The 24,569-nt window shown below is 40.4% G+C and overlaps 1 protein-coding gene and 1 long non-coding RNA gene across 4 annotated transcripts in view; one reads left to right on the forward strand and one right to left on the reverse strand.

Moving 5' to 3' along the window:
- LOC591403 (epoxide hydrolase 1) overlaps window positions 1-7,791 on the forward strand; it is a 26,467-nt gene extending 18,676 nt beyond the window's left edge. For all 3 annotated transcript variants that reach the window (XM_030971986.1, XM_030971987.1, XM_030971985.1), the window contains 3 exons: window positions 1,628-1,826; window positions 5,188-5,330; window positions 6,058-7,791. In XM_030971986.1, coding sequence (XP_030827846.1) covers window positions 1,628-1,826; window positions 5,188-5,330; window positions 6,058-6,317 — 602 coding nt within the window. In that variant the 3' untranslated portion in view covers window positions 6,318-7,791. The remainder of the gene's footprint in view (window positions 1-1,627; window positions 1,827-5,187; window positions 5,331-6,057) is intronic.
- A 1,143-nt stretch (window positions 7,792-8,934) lies between these two features.
- Window positions 8,935-13,021, reverse strand: LOC105441382. The gene is made up of 2 exons (XR_972001.2): window positions 12,925-13,021; window positions 8,935-9,381 (listed from the first exon to the last, which is right to left on the reverse strand). It is a non-coding gene; the product is annotated as an uncharacterized LOC105441382 (long non-coding RNA).
- Between the last annotated feature and the right edge of the window lie 11,548 nt (window positions 13,022-24,569).

Here is a 24,569-nt window from a genome sequence, read left to right on the forward strand (position 1 = left end):
ATTCCATCTAGTTTTTCCTGACACAACGCACATTCCATTAACAAACATTACAATTAGACTCAACAGGAGAATTATTTACGTATTGGACTGCTCTAAGAATGTCGATGTTCCTCCCTTTCTGTTTCTTGAAGTGCAGTTTCCCGTTTGTAGAATTTGTCTCCATTTTTCCCTCAAAGATGTGTCTGGATACCTAGCTCCTTGTTCCCTTTCCATACATTCTTGTGGAGCATGCCTCTGTTCCTACCTGTTTTGTGAAGTGTATTTGGTAATCCATTTGTCTTTGTCTCAAAACTCAAATGTCTCTATGCAGGGTTGCACTGCAACAGCAAATCCCTGCCGTACACTGTGCGTTTTCCGTTTCTATTGCAGGATGTAGAATGCTTGGTAGCACCATGGTCCTGACCCTGAGTACATGTTCCATTGTCGGTCCTGGATTAAGGTCGACTTCGCCGGACTTTCGTAACTGGAGCTGAAATGTTGCTGATTAATTCTTGTAGTATCGCTGGCGGTGTTTCAAGTACTTACAATGAATCATGGATACTGAAGTATTTTAATATCCTTGTTCACCTACATGTACATGATGGTGAACAGCTGTAGTATAGACTTGGAAAGCAGATACAATGTGAATGATGAGCCAAAGTCTCAATAGATCCATTGCGCCTTGAGCATTTGATTGTCAAGTGGATTTGGCGCCATACAAATCTTATGTATTATTATTATTATTATTGTACCACCAGAGCATCAATGACTTACAGAATAATAGCCCCTATAAAACTGGGCTACAGCATGTTGAAGGTGTTATGTGAAGGTGGTTATTTTACCTGACTGCTAAGAAAGCATTTAGGTCCTCTCCGAGGGACCTGGTAATGAGGATTAATGCCTTACCAAAGGACACTAGCGCATCGACTTGGTTTCGAACCCGGGTCACCGGATTATGAGACCACTGCTCTACCGACTGAGCTATCAAAGTGAAGTGCATAGGCACAGGATACATACAAAGCATATAGCCTACATGTACTAATGGCTTACAGATTCAGTGTAGCTTAAATAAAAAACATCTCACCATGTACTGCACAATACAATTCTAGATTTGGCCACATGTACATGTATGCATGCACATAACAACATTAGCATGATACAATTGAAAAACAATATACCGTACACAATATAATCATGAAAAACTACACAAATATCAGAGCAAAAAAACTACATGTCAACCGCGCAGGGCGACAGTATAATTAGTTTTCATACTTAAGTCTGTTTCTTTTAGTACTTCAAAAAGTTATCATATATTCTATTTGCAGGGAGGTTTGACATTAAAAATGTTTTAATATTGCCCAAACTTTCAGTTTAAAACAGTATTAAGTCCCATTCCCGCAGGCCATATTATTGTTGCGCATTTAATTAAATACTGTAAATCAACAGTGATGCCATAAACATGATAGAAATAATAGTTTTACTTCACTGGAATGCTGGAATCAGGGTATGCGGTTTTGTGTTTGTTATTTGAATAGATGACTTATGCCTGTGGTCAGGACATGTTTCATTTACCATAGCAATATCTGTTTTTCAAAAGGGCAACATTCCCACGTAATAATTATTTCTATTCCTCTCAAATGTATTGCAGGGGATGTGAGCGAGTTGATCAAAGTGTTGGGCTACACATCCTGTGTCATCGTAGGACACGACTGGGGTGGAGCAGTGGCTTGGCAGTTTGTTGCCCGCTACCCAGACCTGGTGGAGAAATTCATCAACATGAACGTACCCCACCCTGGCAGGTTCACTGAAGTGATGAAGAGTGGGATAGCTCAACTTCTGATGTCATGGTGAGATGTCTTTTTGCTGTCGTTACATTCCCTAGAAAGTTGTACCCGTTATTTCATGACAGGTTTTCTCTTTGTGAATTTGGGAAATTGTAGAATTGCGAATTTAACAACGCATGAAAATAAGCAGGCAGTGCAAACATGTATTGCAAATGGCCTGTGTTAATCATTACAAAACCATCTTGCAAATATGTGTGTGTCCCTGTCATGTTATTGTTAAGGTTCCCTGTGGTCTATTTATGGTAACCCGACACATGCTCCGCCGACGATTGCTCCGCCGACATTTACTCCGCAAAACGCGACAATTGCTCCGCGACATTTGCTCCGCGACATTTGCTCCGACGTCAAATGCTCCGCCGACAGTTGCTCCGCCGACAGTTGCTCCGCCGACAGTTGCTCCGCCGACAATTGCTCCGCCGACAGATGCTCCGCAGACAATTGCTCCGCCGACAATTGCTCCGCCGACAATTGCTCCGCCGTCAATTGCTCCGCAAAACGCGACAATTGCTCCGCCGACATTTGCTCCGCCGACATTTTCTCCGCCTGAAGCGACACTTGCTCCGCCGACATTTGCTCCGCCGACAATTGCTCCGCCGACAATTGCTCCGCCTGAAGCGACAATTGCTCCGCCGACATTTGCTCCGCCGACAATTGCTCCGCCGACAATTGCTCCGCCTGAAGCGACAATTGCTCCGCCGACATTTGCTCCGCCGACATTTGCTCCACCGACATTTGCTCCACCGACATTTGCTCCGCCGACAATTGCTCCGCCGACATTTGCTCCGCCCAAAAGTGTCCCATAAACTACAAATGCTACTAGTACTACGACAAATGCTTCGCCGACAATATTTTCTTTACACCTATTTTTTTTCGTTTCTTTTTTTCTTCTTCATTTTCTGAATGCATTTCTTGAAATATTGTAGATGAAATGAAATGAATGAATGTTGATGAAGTGGGAGGAAAAAAGGAGTTACCTAAAAGTCATTTCGAATATACTGAAATAACTTTCCATCTATCACTGTACGTCCCATATAATGTATACTAAACACTCATTACATGTCGTGGGAAGTTTAAAAAAAAAAGTAGAGCAGCAAGCCACATTCCCCAATACGCGCATACCTCCTAGTTAATTTCAAGTAGCTCATCAATATGTAAGACCTGAAATTACCTCGATCAATGTATCTTACTAGGTAAAGCATTATACAGTGTACTAGGTCATCATGGAAGTTTTGAAAATAAGGGCACTTATATACGTAAGGAAGAGAACCCATTCAGACGGGAAAATGAGATGGCAGCCTTTCTGCTTATTCACATTTATACAAATCATTTTGTTGCAGTTTGATGTTAGTTCTTCATGATAAGCCAATTGCTCTTCTTCCGGTGGCTTCGTGAGTCCCTTAAATTATTCAGTGAAAACAAAGTACTCGAATGAAACGGAGTGTTTTACACACTAACATATATATATTAAAGCTACATACACTTAACTAAAGGAAAGAAACCTTTAGAAAATGGACTGGATATTATTGAAAATATTATTCTAAACAAGAATGTACTACATGATTGTATTACTTTACGTTTCAATTTCACGAGAGAAATAGAACTCGAGAGGGGGAGCAGAGAAGAAGTGATGGAAATGAAAGAAGACTAATAGCATGAGAGGAAAGAAAAGAGCAAAGAAGACAAGAAAACGGTGTAAACAGGAAAAGGAGGAGCATGGGAGAGAGAGAAAGAGAGAGAGAGAGAGAGAGAGAGAGATAGCCTTGAGCTTTGGATCAGCTAATGAGTAATACATGAAACAGATTTTGAGCGGAGTAATTATCTTTCGCCGGAAAACTTGCGTAAGGAGCTATAACTTTATTTTTGTTTTTTTTAAATCAAACATTATGGGGAATAGCAAAAAATGGTTGTCTTCTTTGCTCTTTTCTTTCCTCTCATGTTATTAGTCTTCTTTCATTGAGGTAATTTCAGGTCTTACATATTGATGAGCTGTTTGAAATTAACTAGGAGGTATGCGCGTATTGGGGAATGTGGCTTGCTGCTCTACTTTAAAAAAAAAAAACTTCCCATGACATGTAATGAGTGTTTAGTGTACATTATGTGGGACGTACAGTGATAGATGGAAAGTTATTTCAGTATATTCGAAATGACTTTTAGGCAACTGCTTTTTCCTCCCACATCATCAACATTCATTCATTTCATTTCATTTACATAATTTCATGAAATGCATTCAGAAAATGAAGAAAAAAGAAAGAAACAAAAACAACCCGTGAAAAAAAAAATATTGTCGGCGAAGCATTTGTCGTAGTACTAGTAGCATTTGTATTTAATGGGACACTTTTTGGGCGGAGCAAATGTCGTCGGAGCAAATGTCACCGGAGCAAGAGTCGCTTCATGCGGAGCAAATGTCGTCGGAGCAATTGTCGGCGGAGCAAATGTCACCGGAGCAATTGTCGCTTCAGGCGGAGCAATTGTCGGCGGAGCAATTGTCGGCGGAGCAATTGTCGACGGAGCAATTGTCGGCGGAGCAATTGTCGGCGGAGCAATTGTCGGCGGAGCAATTGTCGACGGAGCAATTGTCGGCGGAGCAATTGTCGGCGGAGCAAATGTCACCGGAGCAATTGTCGCTTCAGGCGGAGCAAATGTCGGCGGAGCAAATGTCGGCGGAGCAATTGTCGCGTTTTGCGGAGCAATTGACGGCGGAGCAATTGTCGGCGGAGCAATTGTCGGCGGAGCAATTGTCGGCGGAGCATCTGTCGGCGGAGCAATTGTCGGCGGAGCAACTGTCGGCGGAGCAACTGTCGGCGGAGCACCTGTCGGCGGAGCATTTGACGTCGGAGCAAATGTCGCGGAGCAAATGTCGCGGAGCAATTGTCGCGTTTTGCGGAGTAAATGTCGGCGGAGCAATCGTCGGCGGAGCATGTGTCATGGAACCCTATTTATGCATATGGCTTTTGATAGCATAAAAGACTCCACTCAGGGGGTAAGGGGGGGGGGGGGTGGGCGGGCACGGGATAGGGTTCCTGATAGGTTACTTTCATGTTTTACTTCATTATAACAATTTTTAGGCCCTTTGTTCCGTTCCCCTTTAAGTTTTTGAGCCTCGACATTGTCATACAATCAAACCTGTCTTAGTGGCCACCTGTCTATGAAGGCCACCTGTATTTTGTTATGTACCAGGTACATATATGAGAGTCTTTTGTAAACCATTGATATCACCGTTTTTCCTGCATCACCTCTGTCATGTTAAGCTCATTTTCATTTAACATGCATTTCATGTGGGCTTAATCTCTAGTTATCTCACACTTAGTACTACTCAATAGATTAATGTATTTGTTTATTTCCTACTTCTTCCACTTCTATATAGGTATATAATGTTCTTCCAGTTACCCTATCTTCCTGAAATTTTGGTCTCGATGGGAGACTTTTCCATGATCAAATCAGCGTGTAAGAAGGGCCCCACCACAGACGAGGATGTAGAAGCCTTCAAGTACTCCATGAGCAGACCAGGTAGGAATTCTCTTCCACTTCATGACATTTCACCATCACTGCAAAGCCTCAAGGTTAAAAGAAAATTCCAAAAACCATGCATCTAGAAAGCTTTTTTTTTTTTAATGACCGCTTTATTGTGCTTTAGTTTAGTTGTGTACCTTTCTTTTCTTCTCCAGTATGATGTGATTATTGTACTGATGCTCTGTTGACACCAACAAAGTCTTTGGATTCTAACAGGCCAATGGAATTGAAGCAATATCATCACATATTTTTTATGGAAACGGAAGTACATGTACATGTATTAGAAATCACAGCTTAGAAGAGCTTACATTTGTTGAGGTATTGAAATCTTTTAGCAGTATTGAGAATTTTTTTATTGATATTCAGGGGTCATAGATAAGCAGTAATTTCACACTGAGGAAATTCGGTCAAAGAGATCAGTAAACAAGAGGCGTGGGATGGATATCGTTAGTCAGACAACAGCTCCTAGTATTGTTAGAAAATGTTGCTACATATATTAGTCTTCTAAAATAATAGCTTGGCTAGTTTTGCGGTGGTACCTCATCTTGTATCATTTAAACTATCAGTTCTCAAAAACAGTAAAATACAAATGATTTGGGCAGGCAGAATTACCTTGTTACAGCAAGATTTGTAGTAACAGCTTTCATTAAAGCAAGTTTGAAATGTGCAATCATGATTTTGAAATGATTGCAGACTAACTTCTTACCTTCTTACCCTTTTCAAGGTCGTGCAACGTCATTCCTGAATTATTACAGGGCAGCAGTCAGGTATCCACTATCAGCAAGAATAGATAAGATTGAATGCCCTACACTACTTATCTGGGGTACAGGGGACTTCGCTCTTCACACTGATAACTCGTATGGGACAGAGAAGTACTGCAATGATCTCAAGGTGGAGCGTATAGAAGGGGGTGACCATTTCATTCAACAAGAGAGACCCAATGAAGTCAATGAGATCATGAGAAAGTTTCTCTCAGAACATTAGATGTCTTTTAGACTTGATCCTAATCTGATCCACTTCATTCAAACATATTTGATGACAGGGCATTCATTTATATAGCTTGTGTGACCTCCTATTTGTGTACAGGACGTGTTTGAAATATAATTATTACGACTGAAATTAACTAATTGATTACAAGGTTCTACAAGAAGGCGGTAATAAAGGGAGAGTCTGAAATCTTTCGCTTTTACCTTTCAACTGAACAAAAAGTTCTTTTTATTAACTATTACCAAGCTAGCAAAAGACCAAATGAAACAAAGTCATGAGCATTTAAAGAAACAACAGTCATAAACAAAGCTGACTCAAGCAATCGTTAACATATATCCTACCGGTATCGACTTTCATGCTATCTGTATTCGCAATCATACTATGAGGGGGGTTTTATACAAGTCAAAGTACCTGCAATGCATGCCTATTTATTTACAAAAACAACAAACTGGTTAAGAATACAAATGTATACTGGTCATCTTGATACCCTTTCATTTGAATGGTCAGTGAAAAATTCAACTCCTCAGCAATCCATCTGAAATATTACCAAATACTCTTTACTCTCCTGTACTCCTCTCTCTTATTTATGAGTTTAAAAAAAATTTCAAAATTGCTACCAACAGATTAGACATTTCTATCATCCAGTACTCTCTAGTTGTATTTTTGTTTTCTTCCTTCATCTTTAGGATTATGCTATTATCATTGTGTTCATATATAGATTGGTTTCTACTAGTATTTCATAAAATGAAAGATGCCTCTGTCATCTAAATGTGCAAGATATAGTTTCATCTTTAAAACATGCTGTTAACTCAATCACTTACACAAAAGTGATCTTTGCTTCTGTATAGCATTCATATATTACGTACAACTATTGTTACGTCACACAAAGGATCCATCTTCAATATGTTGATGTTTTAGTGTTGCCTTACTTGTCTCTTTATTGTATTAAAAAAAATTGAAAAACAAGAGATGGAGTTTTATAAGCAGTGTATAGTGAGTGTAACAAATATTGCATTCATGTTATCATTCCATAAGCAAATGTTCACCTATACATCATTATAGGAATTGGAGATGTGATTTCTATAAACCTCTCTCCCCTCTCTCTTGTGCTCTCATCCCTCTGGTTTTCAACTGACCTCTTCTTTCAATTACTAAAAGAGAATGCTGATATTATAATACCCAAGGATACCTTAAAAACGATAGGTGCACTGTGTGTATTGTGGAATTAGCTGAAATAAGAATAATAATTTAAGAGTCAAATATTGTAGTTGTATTTACCTCGTTCATTTTTTGCAATGAAAATCAATATTGTGGAATCAGCTAAAATTTAAATATTAAAGTCAAATATTGTACAATTATATTTTCTTAGTTCAGTTTCTGCAATGAAAATAAAAATTTTACAATTAGACAAGAGTCGGGTATCTTTTAACAAGAATGTAAGGAGAAATATATGTGCTATGATATTTCATAATGAAAAAAGTAATATTTTTCATTATTTCCATTGTAATGTTAAAACACACCAGCGGCTGTCACCGGAAAAATAATGAATTTATAATTTATATATATATATATATATATATACCGTGTGAGTCAAAAAAAAGTTTACACCTAGAAAATTGCTAATTATTTTTAAAATCATTTATGAACAGTAAATTATTATACATCTGGTGAAAGAGTGTTTTATCCCAAATCATTTGGTACCATTTTTGTGTGGTATGTGTTCACGCTTGGATGAACAGGTGGAATTGTTTGCGAGAGTGCAAAAATCAACTTGCGCCAAAGTGATGCCTTCAGTATGTATTATGTTGAGAGAATGGATTGAATGTATCAAATGAAATGCATTGCATATATTTTTTGCAAAGGGCAAAGTCACACACACGCGCACAAATGTTCCTTGATATTTGATATTCGATATTTGATATGTGTGGCATAATTAATTTTGTTAGGGGTGTTATTTGGATCTGCAAAGATCGAATTAATACCCAAATCCCAATTGTTTTATTAAAATATCACAAAGGCAACTTTGGCGCAAGTCGATTTTTGCACACTCGCAACAATGCCTCCTGTTCACCCAAGCGTGAACACATACCACAAAAAATGATACTGAATGATTCGGGATAAAACACTCTTTCATAAGATGTATAATAATTAGCAATTTTCTAGGTGTAAACTTTTTTTTGACTCACTCTGTATATATATATATATATATATATATATATATATATATATATATATATATATTTTTTTTAAATGCGATATCACTACATAATAACAATATTATGATTTTAAAGAAAATTAATCATCATCTCGTTATTGAATTTAAAAAGAAGTAATAAGTCTTTGAGATATGGTCTATCAAGCTTTGTACTCTGCCATACAAATATTGATTGAAACCTAAATCACAGAACAAATACACCCAATGGTAAAAGAAAACGTGCACTTAAATTAAAATAAAATAAAATACGACGAATACCTTTAAAACAAAATAAGTTAAACACTACAATTTAATTGCCCTTCCAAAAGACATATGCGATCAATACAATCACAAACATGTTTTGACCTTCTCTTTTCCCTTCGTATCTCTTATAATGTACACCGCCTCATCAAATGCACGGTTGTCATTATTCGTTCTTGTCCACTCGCCTTTCAGGTTCTTATAGATCAAAATAGCAAGTATTGAGGCGTCGAAACGATGCTTTCCATATGCTGCTCCAACCGGTGAGATACAGCGATACCGCAGAGCACATTGTAACATGGGTTGCACGATGTTTTCTTGTATGTATGAGCCGTTCAGGAAGAGTTGACGATTTGCGGATGCATGCGGCGCCAAGTCTTCTGATTGAAAGTATTCCGTTCTATTAACACCTAGGATAGCGTAGAGTTCGGGATGAGTGAAATAGTACTGATGTGGAATTTCTTCTTTTTTCTTGGGATCGAAGCCATTAATGTGAGTCATGTATCCATGGTGTTTCAATGAAATTGGTATGAGATTCCGCAGTGAGGCCTTGAGGCGGATTGACGCATCTCCCCAGAAAATGGCGCCAAATTCCCGCAAGGTTATCTATGACAAAATGAAACAAGAAAGCATAACATGTATATATACATCAGTATATTAACTTTAGATATTGAAAAAAAGAAAGGGAATTTTATATTACGCTGAAGCATTTTATTGTGTATACATGAGGAAATTAATACATCTTATGGTATCTCTCACCAAGATGCAGCATTTAACCATCCAGGATATATGGCTTCAAGGATCTGACAAAATGGATTATCTGGAAACTTGAACATGACGAGGTAATCCCTGAAGCAGCTTTTCCAAGTTGAGCCGGGACATGATGTGCTTTAATTGACATCAAATGATGTATCATGTGCGAGTAAAATATACCCATGCCCCTTGAGTTTATAGTATTCTGAAACATACAGGAGGTATTCAAACTCTCTGATGACACGAAAGGCGACCTCCTGAAAATCAACGACTGTTTGGACTGAAGGGCATACAACTGCAGTAACTTCACGGTTTAAGGTTCAAGCTGTTATCTTGTCGCAAAGAAGTTATCAAGATGACGACATTCAGGGATAAAAGAAATAAGAAAAGACACTTTTGATCTCGTATTCTGATTATTTTCGTGTAAGGCACATTGATTGGCGCGGATGTGGGATTAATTCGTTATGTCATTTTTAAGCCGACTTCATGATGAGTCCCATAATCACCTAGTATTATGTTCTTCTCTTGTCTAAGAGACGAAGAGAATAAACTGTCTAACTGACATGTCCGTGCCGAAGTTCGCGTCAATCGGTCATTCTGAGGCCGAGATCGAGAGGGATGTCATTCCCTTTCCCTATTCAGCAAGGGGGAACTCAAATAGTCAAGTGAATTTGATTTCTTTTAAAGGGATTTATAAAGCCCCTTTCACACCGGATCTGCGTAGAGTTGCGTAGTGTGGCGTACCGAGTACGCCGACGTTAGGTTGCGTATTCATGAAAACAATGATGCTTCAGCGTAGTCCCTGCATGCGTAGGTTATGCTGGCGTACGATGGAGTATGGTTACGTACCCTGCATAGGGATCGCGCACCTACGGCGTATGCAATTGGCGTACATATGCGTATGGCAGGCGTAGGGTTGCGCTTACGCAGGACTGGCGTAGAGTTGCTTAAAGTTGCGTACGGTTGCTTACTGTGTGCGAAAGCGCCGTGTAAAAATGCAATAGACGCTCGTTTTTTATTTCAACAGCCTGAGATGTCAATATCACAATATACAAATAATACACAGCAGTGAGGGCATTAGTAAGATTTACCCACACAAGGTACCGAGTGTGGGTAATTGTACTAATGCCCGAACAAAATGATGTGTATTATTTGTTTTATAAAATTATAACGTGGATCCTTGTTATTTGATCAATCGCCCTCATCTAAAACTCAAAGGCCCGAATTCACAAAGGAGGTTTAAATCTAACCCATGGTTAAATTCGGTTTAAAATAAGCGCAAATTGAGGCGTACCTTGCCTTGCGCGCGTCTAATATTAGACCTCTGACTTGTGTCGCGCTTATTTTGCTCTAATTTTAGCTAGATGTAGTAATGACCGGTCATTACCACTGGGTACCACTGGGTAATGACCGGTCATTACCCAAATTACGCGTTAGGCAAAATAAATGCCTGGTCACGTGTACGCTTTCAACCAATCATTTGATTAGGATCTACGTCATCATCTTACAAATTGAATAAACCATATAACAAAACTAGACATGTGAGTCTGAAATACCTTGTAATAGTAAAAACAAAATTACAAGCACGAATACAAAACAAAGTCAAAGAAACAAAATCCTGCGTACGCCACTGGTGAGAACACACACATGTAACTAAAAATACAATTTCCCTTCAAAATAATTATAAATCCCTGACTGGTATTCTTGTAAATACTACAACTTTAATGCACTAATCTACAGTTTTATATAACAAGAAGAGTTACAAGCACACAAGCACACTCCTGCTGACACTCTGGATCTATAAAAAACTTTTACATGTGGTTACACAACTATAACTTATCATGAGGTAATGAATACTATAATAATAATATCAGTTTGAAAATCGTGACATTTAAAAGACTTGTACATGTTATTAGACATGAACATAACTACCGTATAACCTTTATCATGAAGTTATAATTCCAGTAATAATGACTGTCGGAAAAAACTGACATTCAAACTCCTGCTAACACTGAAATTTAAACTGTGAAGTTTAAAGCCCCACTGTCCTACTTGTAGCTACTTGCTCCCTCTATATAGAAAATCGGTGCCTGTTGGTCCCCCATGGTCCTCTTTTTCTTATGTTAGTTGAGAGCTAAGTTAATGAGATGGCCACCCCCCCCCCCCCACTCAGTGTTATTTAGGGTACGCATATATGCGTGTTCCCTCCTTTTGAAAACACCCCTTAAGTCCGGTGTGTATAAGTCAATTTTGTGGATGTACGAGCCGGACTTTGGTGCGTGAAAAGTACCCCTTTACCGGACATTTTGATAACACGCATGCGGTCATTCCGACCCCGGAGGGGGGGGGTGGGGGAGGGGGGCGGGGATAGCCACCTGTCAGTGACCTCGCTGTGTGGTCTAATCCCTTCTGGCTCAGTAGTATTGACGGTCTTTAAATGAAAATAACCTACACGAAATACATTACTTTAACCGAATCATGAAGTAATGATTACTAAAAACTGAGAATAAACACCTGCTGACACTCTGAAAATTAAATTGTGTAATTTAACAAAACCTTGACATGTTATTACACATGGACATAATCACACGATACATGTTATCGTTAATTAAAAATCGCAGGAACAATAACAGTCTTTCATCACCATAGCCTGAAACACTGATGAAAAAGTTCTTATGATTCACATGCAGTCCACAGTCATTCACCATCAGCACCGTCTTGTGTGCTGTGGTCAGACTGGCGTAGCTATAGGCTAGCGTACTGTCTGCGTAGTGTCTATACGCCGAAGGTACGCAAAAAAATTAAACATGCTTAATTTTGTGCGTCCATCTCGCGTACCCATTTGCGTCCCTCAGCGTACAGTTACGTACAGGCCGGCATAGGGTTGCGTACGCTCTGCGTAGTCGGTATGCAACACTACGCAACTTTACGCAAGGCCCAGAGTGAAAGCCCCTTTAGACAGCTATTTTTTTTTATACTTTTCATACCCATGTCTTGAATTCAACAACTAATTTGAACTTCATTTATTTGGTATACAGAGTTTTAGCACGTTATTCTACAATTTTCGTGAACATGTAATTATTCACCTAATTAGGTTTGATCTCTTAATTATGGACTTCTAAAAAATTGAATTAAATGTGAAGCAGATCGACATATGCGTTTTCATAATGAGATCTTCTAGTAATCTTGAACGATGGCGCTGTGATTTATTTTCAAATTAATATCCATAGAATTTTTTGTAAATTACAATAAAAACGAACGGCATACTCATCCGCAGTCATATTATTTGAACTTATTTGGACGTACCTTTGCACACTGAACCCATTCAACCCTCACTATTAAGAGCATATTCAAAAGACGAAGAAATACATTTTGCACATAGTTGATTGTACTTACATCAATTATGATTGGTTTCCAGGCGTACGTCTGCAGATTCTTGACATGTTCCGGATAGGAGCTGAAAGGGAATTCTCGCACCTGAACGTTACACAAGTTTTTGACCTGTAGACATAGGGGGGGGGGGGTAAAATGATGAATGTCTTGTTGATAAAAACATTGATCTACAAACTTTCCGGAACTGCTACTTTTGCTGGCGAATCAGATTTATTTCATGTATTTCATAATTGTGTGCTTTCCTATCAGGGGCGGCAGAGCATCTTTCAAAGTGGGGGCGCACCAACAAAAAGGGGCACTTTCTGGTGGGAAAGGGGGGGGGGGCGGGCGGAGCAACTACAAAGGGTAACCTCCAAGCTTTAAACAATTGATATATTGGCATATACGCGTACATTGTAATTGATACATTTTCAGGGACGATTTTCAACATTTTCTCTTTAGCAAAGAGAAAATGTTGAAACACATGCAGTTCAATGAAGAAAAATTTATCCTCATTGCACTGTGTTAACGAAGATAAATTTATCCACATTTAGCTGTTAAATGAAGATAAATTTATCCTCATCTAGCAATTAAATGAAGATAAATTTATCCTCATTGAGCTGTTAAATGAAGATAAATTTATCCTTATTAAGCTGTGATAAAGATGATGAATTTATCTTCGTAATAGTAATAGATTTGTACACAGTCGTATTTATTTGTATTCAGTGGTACATATTAAATTGTATAATACATTTGCATATCTTGTTTTCATTTGTTTCAATCATTTGTCTAGAGTGACCGCCATTCCCTTATGTTCTAATGATAATTGAACGAAGAGACTGGAGAGCGTGTGTAGAACAGAGATCGATAAGTCAGATATGTCGGTGGTATTGTGTGGAGATGTGAAAGAAAAATCAAGGAATCAGTTTGATGAAATTTTGAGGAAAAGTGAACAAAAATTCGTTCATTTTGAAAAGATATAAAGTTTTACGTGTTGGTCCTATAGATACTGCTTCAGCAGCAGCATACCTGTATCAGTGGCGGATCCAGGGGTGGGCCGAAACGGCCGCGGCCCCCCCCCCCCCCCTATTGGCGGCGCAAAAAAATTGAGATGGAAAAAAAGAGGAAGAAAAAAAGAAAGAAAAAAAGAAAGAAAAAAAAAGGGGAAAAAAAGGAGAAGATAAAAGAAAAGAGAAGAAAAAAGAAAAGAAAAGAGAGAGAGTTCAAAAAAAAGGAAAGAAAAAGAAGAGAGGAGCCGGGGAGAAAGAAAGACAACGAAATGGCACTAAAAATTAGTGACAGTAACGACGAATAAGGGAAAGACAAGGGGAAGGGGGGGGTGCGTGAAGGCGGATGCATTGAGGGGAGGGGGGAGGGGTGACTGGCCGTATTCTTATTTTTAGGTTATGCGAAACTGAGTCGGAATTATGCTTCTTTTAAAAAAAATCTTACCATGCTTGTTTATGTTAAGCCGTAGTGCATGAAAAGGTTAGAGTAGAAACACTTCTGAAAAGGCCGCGCCCGCCGGCCGGCCCCTCCAAAGAACCGCAGAATGGTAATCTATAAATTATGGGGTCATTCTTGATGGCTTGGGAGTCGTTATTAAGGAGGGGGCCAGCCCTACTCAAATGGTAGTGACGGTAACGATGGATAAGGGAATAAGGAGGAAAGGGATGCACATGCAGGCGCGTACGCAAGGGGGGGGGTCGAACCCCCCCCCCCTCAAATTTGTGTCAAGTTGTCAAGTTGGTCCTGATGTGTATAATGCGTAGACCAAGGGTTCTCAAACTTTTTCTTTGACGGTCCAGAAGCGAATTCTATGAAAGCTGTAAGGTCCGAAATGACACTTGTATACTGAAGATAATGAGGCTTGTTTTTGGTCTTTATCTGATCCAAGGAGAATTGTTACAGTTTAAAAAAAAACAGAACCGCCAGTGCTTCCACTCGTTTAAATAAAGTTTCCTGAAAAATAACACCCAATATCCTGCAATTTGAAGGAATTTTCTTAAAACTTTCAAAATGCCTCTTACGTGGATTTATTTTTTGGATGAATCGCTATGACGTTTTAATATATATTATTTATTGAGTGGGCTTATTTTGCTTTCGAATGGATCCATACAACATGGAAGAGCTTGAGGGGCCTGGCAGAGCCTTTTCAAGAGAGAAATAAAATTGTCTTTAGAAATTGTCTTTTAAATTCACACTAGCGTATAGCACTAGCGAGCTCTCCGATCCAGGCTAGACTCTTCGCGAGCGGTTTCATTGGAATTTTAAGCGGTTCCATTGGAATTAATCGAGAAATTCCCCTCGCTTGCGTGTAAATAAAAAATAGCTAGCTGACTGGCTCTCCAATCAATTAGGGCTTCTACAATCTTAATCAGGGGCGGCGATTTCTTTTCATGACCAGGGGGGGGGGGGGAACGGACGAAATGCGAGGGACGAGGGAACATAGTGAGCAAGAGGGGCCAGTGGCGTAATGAGCAGAAACGTTGGGGTGTGTGTGTGTGGGTGTAGGGGGGGGGGGCTCAAGTGTTTACGATCAGGTAGAGCAAAGCGAGCGAAGCAAAAAGCTTAAATTGGCGTGGGGTCAAGGGCGGAGCCCCATGAAGCTCAGGAGTTCTTTAGGCATTTAATTACGGTCAGATGAGCATTTTGATAAGGTTTATTTGTGATACTGGCAGGTCACTAATTTGGAGTGAGGCCTAGGGGGCGGCGCCCCCAGAATCTCAGGGTTTTAAGGCATCAAATTATGATCAGACGGATGAGCATCTAGGGGCCGCCTTAGGGCCCTCGGAAGGGTCCAGGGGGTAGAGCCCCGGGATTCCAGGGGAATATAATGCCATTTTAGCAACATTTGTAAATTGTTGGTATCAAATTAGAAATAAACCATGTTTGATTTTATTGGGGGGGGGGGACTGGTCCCCCCCCCCCATCAGTACGCCAGTGAACGGGGAGGAGGTGACGGAAGTGACTACCCCCATAGAGCCATATGATAAGTCTTATTATATAGCTCTATGCTACCCCCTCACAGGTTTGTTGTATTACAAAATTACATTCTTTAGCAAAACTATAGTATAAAAATTACAAGCAATATACTTTTTTCACACTTCAATTTTACTTTGCCGGTATCTAGTGTGCATTCCGAAGGGTTGTAAATATATATTAGGTAAATGTTAGTAAGTAGGCAGGAAGGGACTTTTTAAAAGAGCAAGCTGAATATTCATTTTTGTACCACAGATCTTATTCTATAACTCTTAATCTTGTACACATACAATGTAAACTGTGTTTACGTGATACCAACAGAATACATATTTCTACAATATTTACTCGTACATTTTGAAGGATATTGGTAAACCTCCATTTTAGGCCACAGTCCATGGGCTAGTAGTACTACCCAATTTTTCACATATCGGTCCCTTTCTGAATTGCCCACGCCCTCACCCCCCCCCCCCCAAGAAGAAATATTTTCAAATTGTTACATGTATACACAATATAATTGATGTGTCAACCTTCATAATGATTATTGACCTCCTTTAAATTTATATATGGAAGACTTTAGAAGACAACTGTTACAGTTCAACTATAGGGCATGCTTTAAAGCATCTTCTAATCTGTCCTGACTAAAATGTAAAACGTTGTTCACATTTTGTATTCTTTGTTGAAAAACTTGCTTGCTGGCAAAAGTGTATGCATGTTTAAATTTTTGTTTACATGTCTAGTCCGGTTAATAATAGCACGCAATGATGTTATTATTCGACACGTTATTCACATTATCCTATCGATAAGCGTAACGATTTGCTTTAGTATCATATAACAAATATAACAAGTGACAAGTATATACAACATTGGGCAAATATTATTGTTTCCAGACCGATGATTTAAGTGAGAAGAACTTCATTTAATATTGAAGCTGTTGCCGTTTGTATATACATAAACTGAAGTTTAATGGTGTAGATTTGTTTGAGACTATATAGCCTTTACTGAGATATATCTCCAATCAAATCAAATTTAGTGATGTTATTGAACAACTTAAACAATATCAATCTTCTATTCTCCTAAATAAATCTAAGAAACTTGAAAATTGCATTACAATGTAAATTCATCGTTAGTGAAAATGTTATACAATATACAACAATGGGCAAATAATTGTTTCCAGACCGACGATTTAAGTGAGAAGAACTTCATTTAATATTGGAGCTGTTGCCGTTTGTATATACATAAACTTGAAATAATAAGTAGCCTTGAAAGTGTCGCAATATATCATGTGTGAGTGAGCTTGAAGTTTAATAGTGTAGATTTGTTTGAGAGTATAATAGCCTTTACTGAGATATATCTCCAATCAAATCGAATTGAGTGATGTTATCGAACAACTTAACAATATCAATCTTCTATTCTCCTAAATAGACCTGGGAAACGTGAAAATTGCATTACAATGTAAATTCATCGTTAGTTAAAATGTAATACAATATGCAACAATGGGCAAATAATTGTTTCCAGACCAATGATTTAAATGGCCCATGACATCGAAATACAAGTGTATTCCTGTTGGTGTGCAGTCCTGCATACATCTCTTATTTTGATATGTAAACTTCTGAATTTGTTTCATAGATTTTTAAATATTTGTTGAAATATTTGTTTTTCAAACTTGCTAAGCTCCACCCCAAAAACCTCCAGATCTCATTCCCCTTGTGACATCATCTGTCAGTCATCAATGTGCTAACTTGAGAAAGTGGCATGTAACTTTGCCAAAGTTGACCACCTGTTACAATACCACAAACCATAGCAACATATGGCTATACAAATGTTCATTATTATTATTATTATTAATAAGTTGCTATGTCAGACATGTCAGATTAAACTAATATTTTAGAATAGACAATGGTATGTAAGCTTTGCACACGTTCATAATAGAATTGCATGCTTCTATACATAATGTACAATACATCATCATTGCCTTTGTCTTCCTGGTGATGCTACAGCATGTCTGACATAGCAACTTATATGTTGCTATTGTATTACGTATTGTAACAGGTGGTCGACGTGTGGACGGAAATTTGGGGATTGCGCGATCAGTGGAGAGACCGCGCTGTGAGTGCAGTGGGGGATAAAAAGAACGAACGGACTGTGTGGACGGAAATTTGGGGATTGCGCGATCAGTGAGAGACCGCGCTGTGAGTGCAGTGGGGGATAAAAAGAACGAACGGACTGAATCTGGACTAGCCCCCCCCCCCCCCCCCCGCCAAAAAATTAAAAAAAGAGAGAGAGAGAGAGAGAGAGAGAGAAGGGAAAGGGAAAGGGAAAGGGAAAGAGAAAAGGAATATAAAAGGAAAAAAAGAAGAATAAGAAGTAAAGAGGGAAACGGGGGCGAAGGGCTGTTGCCTCCCCCCCCCCCCCCGGCAAAAAATAAATAAGAGAGAGAGAGAGAGAGAGAGAAGGGAAAGGGAAAGGGAAAGAGAAGATAAAGGAAAGGAAAAAGAGGGAAACGGGGGCGAAGGGCTTTTGCCCCCCCCCCCCCGACAAAAAATTTAAAAAAAGAGAGAGAGAGAGAGAGAGAGAGAGAAGGGAAAGGGAAAGGGAAAGGGAAAGAGAAAAGGAATATAAAAGGAAAAAAAGAAGAAGAAGAAGGAAAGAGGGAAACGGGGGAAGGGCGAAAGGCTCTTACCCCCCCCCCCCCCCTCCCGCCAAAAAAAAAATAAGAGAGGGAGAGAGAAGGGAGAGGGAAAGAAAATATAAAAGGAAAGAAAGAAGAGGAAAAAGAATAAGAAAAGTGGGAAACGGGGGCGAAGGGCTCTTGCCTCCTCCCTCCCCTCCCCCCCCCCCCCCCCCCCCGCCAAAAAAGAGAGAGATGAAGAAAAATTAGGGAAAGAGGAGAGAAAGGAAAGAAAGAAGAAAAAGAAGATAAGAAAAGAGGTAAAAGAAGGGTTTCGGGGGTGGGGGAAAAGGCCTTGCCTTCCCTTCCAGCCCCCCTTCGCCCCCAAAAAAGAGAGGAGGAAGGGAAAGGAACAGAGGAAAGCTATAAGGGAAAAAAAGAGGACAAACAAAATGAACAGGGTAAAAAAGGAGGGGAGATCACTTGCAATTAATCCAGCCAACGACGTGTTGATCGCGGGGCTGAAAGGCCCTTGCCTCCCCTCCCCCCTCAGCAAAGAGAGATAGAGAGAGAGAGAGAGAGAGAGAGAGAGAGAGAAGGAATGTCGGGGAAGGGAAAAAGGAAAGAAAGTGAAATAAAATAAAGAGGAATAAGAAAATAAAAGCGACCCCAAGCGAGACCAAGCGCCATATACGCCACGGGACACTACTGGCGTACTCCCCCAAATAAGAATGTTGTAAAATGACATAATGTTTAGTAAATTATACTGTTTTATGAGTTTGTTGGAAAATGACGAATTCCCAAAGTTACAGTCAGGCGAGAAGTATGCTTATTTATAGGTCTACATGTCAAGGCTCGCCGCACAGCGGGGCTCGGGGGCATTGGTCCCCCCACTATTTTGAAAAAGTAGATTCAAGAGAAGTAAGGAGAAAGTAAGAAAAGTAAATTGTGACCTGCCAGTGTCACAAAATAATGAAGTCTCAAAATATGATCAACTGACCGTAATTAAATGAAATTTCGGAGGCTTCACCCTCTTGACCCCACCAAGGGCCCTAAGGAGTGCCCCTGAATGCTTATCTAACCGTTATAAAATGCCTAAAAATCCCTGAGTTTCTGGGGTATCAAAAAAAGCTCATCTGAACGTAATGAATGCCCCGATAGCCCCTGAGTTCCTGGGGCTCAGCCCCTGGACCCCACGCCAATTAGTGACCTACCCGTGTCATTAATAAGGTATCAAAATATGCTCATCTGAACGTAATGAATGCCCCTGGACCCCACGCCAATTAGTGACCTACCCGTGTCATGAATAAGGTATCAAAATATGCTCATCTGAACGTAATGAATGCCCATTGCCCCTGAGCTTCCGGAGGCTCCGCCCCTAAACTCCACACCAATTTGACGTGCAGACCTCAAAATAAGCATATTTCTCGCCTGACTGTAACTTTCGGAATTCGTCATTTTCCAACAAACTCATAAAACAGTATAATTTATTAAAAAAATTATGTCATTTTACAACATTTGTAAACCACTGAAATCGAATTAGAAATGAACCACTTAAGGAGGAGGCTGCCCCCTTCGAATTAGTACGCCAGTGGTGTCTAGTGGCGTATCTGGCGCTTGGTCTCGTTTGGGGGAGGCGAGATGAGCGCGAAACCATATCTTTTCCCCCTTTTCTTTTCCTCTTACTCTTTGTTTTCTTTCCCTTTCTCTCCTCTTTCCCATTCCCTCCCTCCCTTCTTTCTTTCTTTCTCTCTCTCTCTCTCTCTCTCTCTTTTGCTGAGGGGAGGAGGGGGAGACAAGGGCCTTTCGCCCCCGATCCACTCCTTGATGGCGGGAAAAATCGCAACTGATCACCCCTACCTTTCTTCTTCCTCTTATTTTTTCTTTCCCTTTCTCATCTCTTTCTCTTCCCCTTCCCTTCCTTCTCTCTTTTTAAAGTTTGCTGGGGGAGGCAAAGGCCTTTAACCCCCTACCCGAACCACATGTTGTTGGCTGGATTAATTGCATCTGACCCCCTCCCTTTCTTTTCACCTGTTTCTTTTCTTCTTTTCCTTTTTTGTCCCCCCCCCCCCCCCCCCCTGAGGATCAACAAATTGTTGGCGAGAAAATCGTAACTGATATCCTCCTTCATTACTTTTCTTATTCCTTTTCCCCCTTCCCTTTGACTCCTCTTCTCCTTTTTTTTTAAAAATTTCCCTTTCCTTCCTTTTCTCTCTTTGGGGGGAGGGGGAGGGGGAAACAGCCTCGGAGGCAAGGCCCTCAGTCGCCCCCCCCCCCCCCCGCCGATCTCTTTTCCCCCTCTTTTCTTTCCTCTTTCCCCTTCCCTTCTGTTCCTTCTCTCTCTAGCTCTCTCTTTTTTTGCGGGGGAGGGGGGAGACCCCTTCGGCCCTCCCCCTGGATCCGTTCCTGGCCGTGGGTGTGTCCCCCATCCAATATGTACTGACCTGAGCAGTTTTGTAATAGCGAACAGGCCCCGTACGTACTGATCGAGCTGAGCAGCTTTGTAACAGCGGACTTGATTGGTTGCCTTAAAAATCAAATTACGAGCGTTCTGCGCATCCGTCTGGCAAAGTAACAGGCGTGTGCTATCGCACCTTGCACGCGCCTGCTAAATAACAGGCGGTGATTGGTCAATTTAGCAGACGTGTGCCGCGTTCCATACGTCTGGGGCACGTGAATAAAGTCACCAACGGCTTTCCATATGAATTCGCTAGGACACATAACGCCACGACACCGGCCGGCCATACGTAAATGGCAGTGACGGTAACGATGGATTAGGAGGAAGGGGTGCATACGTGAACTGCAAGCGTATTGGGGATGATCATACTTTCATTTTAGAGTGTGCAATCTGGGTCGGAATCCAGCATAATATATTTTTTAAAAAGAGGTTCACATAAAAACACTCATGATAAAGCCGCGCCCGGCCCCTACAACATCATTTTGGATTTTCAGATGATGGGGCGGGTGGCAGGGGTAGGGGGCAAAGTTCGCCCCACTCTTCAAGTACCCCCCAAAGGGCCACTTTTACTTTGTTAAGAAGTGCCCCTTCCCCTTTTTAACTCGGATAAGCGCACATTTCATCAACACATGTGCCCCCTTTCCTATCTGATAAGGGCTATTTAGAAAAATGAGGCCCTTCATAAATAAAAAGTGTCCCTTTTCATCTCTGGTAAATGACCATTTTCATATATGAGAAGTTAATTCTTTTCACTTCAGTGCTCTCTTCACCTCCGATAATTGCCCCTATTCAAATCTGAGGGATGCTCGTTTTACTTTGAAAAGTACCCCTTCCCCTCCTGATAAGTACTCTTTTCATCTATGATGGGTGCCCATTTTCACCTTTGCTAACTGCCCTTTTATTTTGAATCGTTCCCCTTTTCCTTTCTAATAAGGGACCTATCCCCTTTTCATAAATGCCCCTTTTCACCTCTGATAAATCAATTTCCGATGGATGCCCCTTTTCCGTCGACAAATGCCCATTTCCCATACTCATAAGTGCCCTATCTCATTTCTGGTGAGTGCCTCCTTTCAGGTGTAAGAAGTGCCCCGTTTGAATCTTTGATAATTACTCTTTGTACCTTGACACATGCTCCTTTTCTTTCCTAATAAGTGTCTTTATCCCTTTCGATAAGTGTCCCCTTAACCTCTCATCATCAGGCACGTAGCCATGGGGGGCACGGGGGGGGCACGTGCCCCCCTAACTTGCTCATCATTAGTCTTGCACCTAATTTAAAGCGACTAAGAGTAATTTCCCCTAAAGCTCGCTCGCTCCCTCGCATTTATAGATGATACAATTATATGTCACTTTAAAACAAAGTTTTTTCAGTCTTCCGTGATGCTTATAACCCCATCATGATTTGTTTTTTTCCTCTTTATAAGATGTAATTTTTCACTCTGCGACCTCACAGATCTTACATTTTGTTCTCGCTCGCTTTGCTCGCTCGCAAATAAATATTCAGACAATCACACCCAGCCGAAAGTGTGATGCTTAAGCAATATCTTTTTATAAAGAAAAACAAATATTGAAATCGTCCCTGATAATGGAATCACAATGAAAGGGTATATACCAATGTCTAAAAAAATGTATATTTTCGCTTTGAGATTTCGCTTTGTAGGTGCCCTTTTTTGTTGGTGCTTTCCACTTTGGAAATAGCTCCGCCGCCCCTGCTTACGCATTAGCGCCAGCGTTAATTTCGCGCTTGCGCGCACAGGGGGTGTCTGTATGTGTGTGTGTGTGTGGCATGGGTGTCGATCTGTCACTGATACCTATTCATCAGGGGGGATGATCTATTCATTCACCCCCCCCCCCCTGATGAATAAGTATTACGTGAGGATCGACACCCATGGTGTGTGGGGAGGGGGGGGGGTTCCTCTCTAGCTCTGAAGCTGAATTTTTTTTACCTGGATTCGTGCGATTTGGTTAATACTTTTAGAGGGAGTCTGAGGGGTGATGTGCCCCCCTCTGAAGCTGACATTTTTTGGATTTTTGAAACTGGATTCGTGCGTTTTGGTTAATACTTTTTTGGGGAGTCTGATTTGATTTCAAAACACCTGCAGTTTAATGCGGGATGGGGTTGCAGCCTCTCTTTCCCCGAAAATTTAAAAAATACCAATATGCATTTGTTATATCTTATCTCGTATATTTTGGTGACGATTAACACTTTCACAACATATATACATAAGCTCAAATTTCCGCTCACTCGCTTCGCTCGCTCGCCAAATTATTAAACCAGGAAACAGATATTGGAGCAAGAGGCTTCAGCCCCCACTGATGGAAATGTCAAAAAAATTGCGCGCGAGCATAACTTGAAAACGGGGAATGTTGATATCGGACAAGAGATGTGACGTGAGCATGTCCCCTTTCCAAAATAATGGTGCCCGTTTGTAGGTACCAGTACACTATTAAAGTACAGTGCTTCTAATATGACCTTGTCAGTATTGGTAAGTTTAAATAACGGTCTGCGCGAATTTCGAATTTCCGGCCCCCCCTATTGGAAAATCCTGGATCCGCGCCTGCCTGTATGATTGTTTGATGATTCATTTAGTGCGACCGAGCGAAATTTTAAGGTTTTTGAGGTGGCATTGTGACAGATTAGACCTTAATATTTAGATGAAAATCCTGACGGGGTTTAAAGCACAATCTCATAATGAAAGAAATGATAAGACAATATATTACTAAATGAGATACTATGACGTGGCTTGCATGACATTTGGTTTTATAAATGCAGTTGATTTTGAGAACGCCTTTATTGTATGAACCTTTATATTCTTGAACAAAGCTATTGGGCAATTGATTAGCTTGTTATTCAATGAAATTCAAAAGGACATGGGTTTTTAAAAAATGGAAGAATGCCTCATTTAGCAGTTGAGTAGAATATATCGCCTCAGTTTAAAGCGAGTAAAAGGGGCACACTTTTTATACATTTAAATAATCTAGAGAAGGAAAAGTTTGATAGCGTTGAAAACGAGCACGATCATATTATGAAAGGGGCAAGATTCGTTCTAATGAAATGTGGAGCACTGTGTCCCCCTGCCCCCCCCCCCCCCCCCCCTACGGTCTATCATCGTGGTGGTAGAAATGGGGAATATAGGCCAAAATGGGCACTGATTATTAAAAGGGCAGTCATAGAAAGGAAAAGGGACACTTAAAACACTTGTCAAAAGCAACAAGTGGAACTTAACATATTTGATAGGGGCACTTATCAGAAGGGAAAAGGGCACTTATTATAAAGGAAAAGGGGCACTTCTAGCGTCTAAAAAGGGGCATTCACCAGAGATGAGAAGGGTCAACAGGGAAATGAAAAGTGCACCTATCAGACTTAAATAGGCACACTTATCAGAGGTACTAAAAGGGGGCAGTTATGAGAATGGGAAGGTGCCCTTGTTTGGAAGAAAAATGGGCACATTTCGTACGTAAAAAGGGGTACTTTTGAGGTACTAGAAAAAGTAGGGGCATGTGCCCTCTTGCCCCCAAGCCTCTGCCCACAATTAGTCATTTGTTATTAAAGTTGGTCTGCCTTACTAGCCAGCTCAAAATCATTTGATAATATATCATAAATTAGATTACGTACTTCCAATG

Source organism: Strongylocentrotus purpuratus, unplaced genomic scaffold, assembly GCF_000002235.5.
Source record: "Strongylocentrotus purpuratus isolate Spur 01 unplaced genomic scaffold, Spur_5.0 spur5_scaffold_6, whole genome shotgun sequence".
In the NCBI taxonomy this organism is placed as follows: Eukaryota; Metazoa; Echinodermata; class Echinoidea; order Camarodonta; family Strongylocentrotidae; genus Strongylocentrotus; species Strongylocentrotus purpuratus.